General features: G+C 44.3%; 1 protein-coding gene across 14 annotated transcripts in view; it reads right to left on the bottom strand.

Moving 5' to 3' along the window:
- Positions 1-2784: 2784 nt before the first annotated feature.
- Gpr180 (G protein-coupled receptor 180) overlaps positions 2785-8566 on the bottom strand; it is a 28653-nt gene continuing 22871 nt past the window's right edge. For 7 of the 14 annotated variants that reach the window (XR_015638060.1, XR_015638062.1, XM_087585893.1 and 4 more), the window contains one exon: positions 2785-3127. Coding sequence is in view for 10 of the 14 variants with exons in the window: in XM_087585893.1 (XP_087442019.1) it covers positions 2990-3127 (138 nt within the window). In the remaining 4 variants the exon portion in view is untranslated. 14 annotated transcript variants of the gene reach the window in all.

Raw genomic sequence — 8566 nt, 5'->3', positions numbered from 1 at the left:
TAACTTTCTTCTGTGTACGGATGAGGAGTCTGCTGTGTATATAAACTGTATTTATCATCACCTTTGCTGAGCGTGTAGTTCAGCTCTGTAACTGTTGGAAATGGAGCTACTCTGGTAGACAGTCAAGAACTTCTGTGACTTGCTCACTGCAGTCCCTCGGGGGCATGAGTCACACGGTAGATCTATTTACAGCTGTTTGAGGGACCTGCATACGGACTGGACTCGGACCGTGGTGGAATAATTTACATCGCCACTACTGATGTGTCAGGGTTGTCTTTGGTCCACATCCTCCTCGGTACTTGTTTTCTTAGGGTTTAAAATTATGTGTACGTGTACATGCGTGTCAGTGCCCAAGTCAAGGCGTTAAATGCTCTGGGGTGGAGTCACAGGCAGCTGAGAGCCACCTCCCCTGCCTGATGTCTTCTTAATGACTATCATTCTGACAAAGCTGAGATAAAATCTCAATGGTTATGAAATATTCCCTTTTCCTGGTGGCTGAAGGTACTGAATACCTTAACAATATTTATGGGCCATTTCTAGTTCTTGGGAACTGTGCAGTTCTCTATTCCACTGTTGTTTTCTTTAGCTTGAGCTCTTCATGGACTGTGGGTATCGATCTACCACACATACAGGTGGCAAAGGTCTTCATCCACCTGAAGGTGCCTTCATTAGATTAACCATTTCCTTCTGTGGTGCTGCAGCCTTGCCTTTCATGAGGTACTGCTTGTTGTTTGTTCTGCCTTCTGGAGTCACACTGGGATTTCCCTCCTGGGAAGGGCCTTGCTTGTGCCTCTGCCTTGATGTGTTTGCTCTTCCTTCCGCCCCACCCCCCCAGCCGTTTCAGTTGCAGGCCCTCAAGGCCTCCCATCAATTCGACACTGACTTTCTGTACAGGGTAATAAGAACTCGGTTCCGCTTTATAGGTAGATATTTACTTTTTCTACCGCTTGTTGAAGATGCTGTCTTTTCCTTAATGTTTATTTTTGGTCATCTCATAAAAAGATGGGGCTGTAGCTGCATACGTTTTTTCTGGGTTCTCTACTCTAGACCATTGACCCATCCGACCTACGTGTCTGCTCTGTCACACCATGCTGTTGTCACTGGGACTTCAGATTGGGATGGCGATCCTTCCAGTATCACTCTTCTTGCTAAGGATTTCTTTGGCCATCTGGGTCTTGTACTCTTCCATGAGAATTTTAGACTTAAAAAAATTCTGTGAAGAAAGGCGCTGCTGGAATTTAATAGGAATTCCACAGATTTTTATACACTTCTACTCTACAGTTGTTTTTGTTAGTGTATCTGTTTTCACATTATTACCTTTTTTAATACATGAGCATCAGAGGACTTTTTTTTTTTTTTTTTTTTTTGGTTTTTTTTTTTTTTTTTTTTTCCGGAGCTGGGGACCGAACCCAGGGCCTTGCGCTTCCTAGGCAAGCGCTCTACCACTGAGCTAAATCCCCAGCCCCCATCAGAGGACTTTTTATCCAATGTCTTTCTTCAATTTCCTTCTCTGACATTCAAGTTTAATATCCTTGGTTAAGTTTATTTCAAGGTACCTTTGTATCTCACTTTGCTGCTGAAAGTATTTAACAGAGCTAGAACCCGTGTGTGTGTGTGTGTGTGTGTGTGTGTGTGTGTGTGTGTGTGTGTGTCTTTAGGGCTTTAGGGTCTCTTGTGGTTTTGAATATCTAATCTGTCAAAAAAGAATTTCTTCTTCTTTGTATCCTTTTCTAGTTCCTTCTCATGTTTGACTGCACTAGCTAAAATGTTACTATATGGAATACAAGTTAAAAAAATGTATACATTGACCCATCCCCATGGGTCTAGAAAAAAAAACAACCAACTTGATCAGGGCGAATGATCAGGGTGATGTGAGCTTTAATTCTGTTTGCAAGAACTTTACTGAGAATTTTCGCATCTGTGTTTATAAAGGAGATTGGTCTATATTTTTGTTGTTGTTGTCTATCCTGGTACTAGGGTGATACTGGCTTCATGAAAGCTTTGGGGGACCAGAGATGAAATCTAAGATGGCTGCTTAGCTGACCAACGTAGCATGAAAGCACACCCCTAAATATCTATACATCCACAGACCACTGTAATCCTTAAGAGACCCTTCTTGAATAGGAGGAAGGATTGTGGGTCCTGAAGAGGACAGGAACTCTACAGGAAGACCAACAGCGTCAACTAACCTGGACCCTCCGGCTATCAGAGGCTGAACCACCAACCAAAGAACACACACGGGCTGGACCTAGGCCTCCCTGCACATATGTGGCAGGTGTGCAGCTTGGTCTTCTTGTGGGTCCCGAACAACTGGAGCAGGGGCTGTCCCAAAAACTGCTGCCTGTCTATGGGAGATGGCTGGGCTCCCTGTCTGGCCTCAGTGGGACAGGAAGCTCCTAGCCTGGCAAAGATTTTAAGTGCAGGTTTTGGCGGGGGTTGGGGGGGTTGCAGAGGAGAAGGGGAATGGGGAGAGGGAAAGGATTGTGGGAGGTGGTGACTAGGAGTGGGGCAGAGAGCAGGATGTAAAGTGATTTTAAAAAGTTAAATTAATTAAAAAGAGAGACTTTTTCTCCTTATAGTGAACAGAGATAAACGCAGAGCAATGTCTGCACACGATGCTGGGATTATAGGGCAGCAGAGCCCAGACAAGGCAAGCCACATACAAGGCTGTGATGGTTTGTATATGCTTGGCCAAAGGGTGGCCCTGTTAGAAGGGGTGGCCCTGTTGGAGTCTGTCTTAGTTAGGGTTTTACTGCTGTAAACAGACACCTTGACCAAGGCAAGTCTTATAAAGGACATTTAATTGGAGCTGGCTTACATATTCAGAGGTTCAGTCCATTATCATCAAGGCAGGAACATGGCAGCATCCAGGCAGGCATGGTGCAGGAGGAGCTGAGAGTTCTACATCTTCACCTGAAGGCTGCTAGCAAATACTGGCTTCCAGGCAGCTAGGATTAGGGTATTAAAGCCCACACCCACAGTGACACACCTACTCAACAGAGCCACACCTTTTAATAGTGCTACTCCCTGGGCCGAGCATATACAAACCATAACAGAGTAGGTGTGTCACTGCCTTGTTCTTGTAAGAGTTGCCTTGGTCACGGTGTCTGTTCACAGCCGTAAAACCCTAAGACAAAGAAAGACATTAGGTTCAGGACAGAAATATTGCAGAAGAGATTGGAGGAATCTGCAGGAGGAAGATGGGTGCTGTGAAAGACTATTTTCAAGCAGGTCACTGACATAAAAACCACAAGCACACGGCAGATTTCCCCGTGGTGTACCCACCCATTCAACCGTGTGTCTACTTGTGGGCCCATTGGGCAATGACAGTTATTTCAAAACCCAGGATCATATAGATAGCTCCGATTAACCTACAGGATACTTAACAGAAACAAAACAAATAAACAGGGGTAACCGGGAGGAAGGCGGTGGTGGTGGTGATTAAGGTGATAAGAAAATGGAATAGAGCGGAGGGACCAAAATACACCGTGGATATGTCTGAAATTATGGGAGAACAAAATTCACTAATAAAAACCCACTAAAACCTAAGCAAATAAAAAGCTTTCTCCCTCGTTTGCTCATGTCTGACCTTCCACCTCTGATCCGATGCTTGCCCTTTCCGGTGGAGACAATGCCTGCTGTGAGTCACCTTGTTAGTATGACTATCAGGGTTCATCATAAATCAGACACTACTTAATCGCTTAGAACGTTCTAAGAACTTAGAAAGCAGTGAGGCTGGAGGGCGTGTTCTGGAAGGAGGGAGGAGAAAGCAAATGCTCGATTCCACAGCCTTAACTTTAGTCTCATCTACATTAGCAAAAGACTGGAAACCAACAATGTTCACACCAATAAAAGCCAACACACACAGCAGAGTGCATTACATGGGAGGCTACAGAACACGTGACTAGGTACACCGAGGCGTGTGATATGTTACAACCTGCTTGTAATACATATGTGTGTTTATCCACGCATGGGTCCACTTCTAGAAAGACAAACAAGAACAATTCCAGGTAGTAAAGCAGTACTTGGAAACGGAAATGAAGGGTTGATCTCTCCCATGTTAAATCTCAATCCCCTTTAGAGCTCTTTCGGATTTCTGTGCAAAATGCATATGCTACTTGCTAAAGAAATGGTGTTTCACATGTCTGAGACTACTAAAGACAATTATAACTTTAACCAGCTCCTGGCTACAGGAAGGGCATGTTATGTGTTACACTGAATGAAGCTGAGTGTATCAGGAGGCAGGGGAATGTTTTCACAACCCTAAATGACCCCAAGCTAAGATGTGTCATTGTTTTTCGTTTCCTTTTCCTACCAGCTACTTCTAACTGCTGTCATTTGGTCCACATGATGTTACACGAAAGGGGAGATGCTGTAACACTGGAAGAGTCTCCTCTTCACAGCTGACTAAAGAGTCTATACCTGCACGTTCCATGGAAGTGAGCAAAGGGCGAGCAGGCACTCCTGAAGCCAAGTGAGCAGTGCGCGTTAGTTAACGCCACACCTCCACTGTGTACTTTTTTTCTTCAGAATTTCTTTTATTCGCTCACACACAAAATATATCTACATTATTGTTTTGTGTTTGCGCACGTGTGTAGATGCAGTTGCCATGGCATACGTGTGGAGGTCACAGGACAACTTGTCAGATCCACTTTTAGGTGGGTTCTTGGGGTCAAACTCAGATTGTCAGTCTCGTGTGCCCACTTTCACCTACTGAGCCGTCTCACTAGCCCCAAAACTGTACTTGACAGCCAGGTATGGGGCTGAAGCAGAACTGCCATGATTTCCAGGCCACTGTAGGGTACACAATGAACCCAGCCTGAGTTACAGGACAAGGTTCTGTCTCAAAAGCATGAAAACAACACACACACACACACACACACACACACACACACACAAATATGCATCTGAGTGTCTAGTGTACAGGAGGGAATGTTCCAGGCACAATGGAGAAACTCTTACAATTCATACTCTGGAGTAGAAACAACACAAGACAGAGCCATTGGCCTGGGGAAGAAAGGACAACTGAAGCCGACAGCTATGTTAGATGAAACCATGTGTCAGTACGCAGTGGGAAAGCCATCTCTGTATGATACTGAGGTTGAACCTAGAGCTTCATGCATGCTGGTGAAAAGTATGGGTGAACTTTATTCCAGTAAGGACGGATTAAATACACACACACACACACACACACACACACACACACACACACACACACACAATTTTGAAATACTTCTAAACTTATAAAAGCCAAACCCAAACCCGTCTTGCAGTATGACTAACATACAGGGTTCCTGTAGGTACGCCACCCCATTTCTCCCCAGGGACTGTTTTGGCTGTGCTGTAAATGGCGTCAGGGCCTGGCCAGCTTCTTCCCATACCTCCAGGTCTCCTGGAACTCCAGAGTAGCCATGCAGCATGCCCACGGTGTCATGCAGACAGCTGCAGGTGTGGAGGTGAGAAGCAGGAAGGACGTTCAGAGGACAGCAGGATGGAAGCTACAGGACACCCACTGGTCTCCCGACTTCACAGGAAAAGTCAGTTTGGCCTCATTTCATGCACCTGTGTTGGTTTTAAAGGAGGCAGAATCTCTTTTCATAGTCTCCAACTGTTTGCTGCTTGTAACAGTCTTATCACCTCAAATCAAAACCAAAGCCCTCTAAGGTTTGACAGCACAGATGCTACGTGTAAGAATGCTTGACAGACAACTGCAGTCGGAAGAATGTCTCCTAAGGGAAACATGTCAGAGGGGCCCATGGTCTGGTCTTGTGATGTATGTATATTCCAATTCCATCAGATATGTCTTCATTAAGATCATGAACAGTTCTGAAAGCAAGCTCTTCGGCCTGGACTAACCCTGGCTGGCTGGAAGTAGGTTTGAGTACTGAAGTGGACACTCATTTCCCATTTTAGCACAACTGCAGGTTCAATAATGAAATCATCGGCCAAATCTAACTACAAACATTCGTTCGTTCTCATTAAAAGCACACACAGCTCGGGTTGGCTCCACTGTTAGGGACGCTTGCTGCTGTTAGAGGGCTGGTATCTTAGCACAGGCCTCTCGATTGCCTGTGACTCCAGCTCTGGGCAATGAGACGCCCTCTTCTGGCCTCCACGGACTCCCGCACACATGCACATGCACACACATTAAAACATATGCACCCAATGAAATGTCCAAAACTCATCAAAGTAAAGTTAAAATTAAAAGGAGGTCAGTGAGCTTCAGAGAAACATTTATTTATCCCCACTCAGTTCAATGAGTGGCTGGTTTAGTCACACTGAGGTTAAAATGTCTGATGTACAGTGGGCATTCACATTAGTATACATGCCAATAAAATCAAACATATTCCTGTTTTCTTAAATAAAAAACAAGTGCTTCTTTATAGGAGGGGGGGCTCCACATACGATCTTTAAAGGAAAAAGAACATAAAAATTTCAAAGGCATTATCTGAGGGGATGTAATTTAGAGTATTGAGTAAGAAAAGAAAACAGATACCATTATGGCATGAAATCCTTTTCTCCTTGGGCCTGTTAGGTGAGGACAGTTCTGATCATTCCTTAGCAGCTATTTTTCTTGACTTAGTAATCTCTGACAGTAACAAAGAAATGATTAGCAAACATTAAATATATTAGAAACAAACACACTCCCTGTTAACATGCTGTGCACAGCGGCGAGAGTGGAGGCCCAGGTCCTGCTGTCTGTTCTCTGCTCTCCACTCCCTTCTCACTGCTCCCAGGCAACAGGCTTTACCGAAGGCTTCACTCCTGGGTTCCTTCATTTGTTTGTTTTGTTTTTCAAGACAGGGTTTGTGTAGTTTTTAGCTTAACCGACCTGTACTTGAACAAAACGTAACTTGTAGAAATGTTTTCATCACGGCTAGACTGCATTACTTTGCCATTTTGCCAACTGAAACACATTTTGTCTTAAAATGTAGCAGAGTGTTTTCATTTTCACTAAAACTACAGCAAGGAAAAAACGAAGGCAAAGCCACGCCTTCTCCATTGTGCTCCATTCCCTGAGTGCTTTCACCAAAACTACAGGTAACTGCACCATTTCCTGCTGCCTAAAACTATGGTAGGCAGGCAGAAATATTTAAAATTCGCCAAAAGTAAACAAAAGGTTCAAACAACTTCACAAATACCAATGCGCAGCGAGTACTGATTACTACACAGAGGCTCTTTAACCAGGAATGTTTTCAGAGAACTAGCATCCTTAGTTTGGGGGTCTCACACACGCACGCACGCACGTACACACACACACACACACACACACACACACACACACACACACGCACACACACGGTTTTATTACAAAGGATTCAAGATGGCAACTACTTACAATCCAGTGCCAACATGGATTATAACAGATCCAGTGAGTATTTTGTTTTTCAATTATTCATAGAAAATTTAATCCTGATTAAGTATCCTTGGGCAGGAATTCATGGGTAGTTGATGACTGAAGCCAACATTCATGTGAAATGCTTCTGTTAATTTAATCTATGTCTACAGCTTAATTATGATTGGGGATTCAGTGTAAGAGAAATGAATTATCTCGGGATTAAAATTTCAGTGCCATACCACATACTATGTTTTCCTTCTTTCTTTTTAAACACAAAACCCTGCTTGTCCCTTACCCACGTCCTCAGACTTAAAACCCTCTGTTCTTACAAATCAATGTAACGTATCCATGATTTCCCACACATTATCCAAAATCCTTTCCCAATCAAGATAAACCTGAAGCAGGGCCAACAATACAAGAAGAAATTGCAGAATAACTCCATCCATGAATGAACAAAAGCTAATTCATGTAACTGTTAACATATTTTCTATTTATTTCCTCAAGTAATTTCACTTTCAAGTCCTTTAAATTGTAACTTGAAATGCATGTTCTTTAAAGCATAAGAAGTAGTAGTTTTAGAATCAGTGCATCACACTGATCTCCTGACTGGGCTAGCTGGACACACAGGGCAAGTATCGTTTCGGCGAATACTGTAAGACGATCAGGCCTGAGGCTGCTACTGACGAGGCATGGGAGTGTGGCCACCTGGCCCACATGTAATCTGAGCAGTCTCCTTCACATTATCTCTGCATGGAAAGCTTCAGTCACCTTGGACGTTCACTGAGTCCCTCCAGAACACTGATTACTTTCTGCTGACACGCTGACATTCCATTTATAAATAAGGCTCTCTGCCTCCACAGCAAGGGCACGAGACAGCGGCACCCGCCGCACTGCATCCTATTGCACATCCCCATCCACTTGTTCTTCAACAAAGTTCAAGCATCAGAAGTGGGGGCGCCCTTTGTGTGCAGACGAGATGGTGAGGGGTAGTGTTACTGAGGAGAGTGAGGAGACCTCCCAGTACAGACTGTGGGACAGGAAAAGTCTGTACAGAATGACCATGGCCACAGCCTGGCAAAGGATGACACCTACTGTGATAACCTGAAAGAAAGCAAAGGAATGTTTCACTCATGCAGAAGCAGCAAGTGCACCCAGCTTTCCCTGATTCCACTTCTGGGCTCTGCACCCTGTTTGCCCGCCTCTCCCTTCCACCACGAGCCAATTCAT

The sequence above is a fragment of the Rattus norvegicus genome, chromosome 15 (genome assembly GCF_021556685.1).
Source record: "Rattus norvegicus strain SHRSP/BbbUtx chromosome 15, alternate assembly SHRSP_T2T, whole genome shotgun sequence".
Lineage (NCBI taxonomy): Eukaryota > Metazoa > Chordata > Mammalia > Rodentia > Muridae > Rattus > Rattus norvegicus.
Note: the sequence above shows the minus strand (reverse complement) of the source record. Positions and strands in the feature narration are given on the sequence as shown.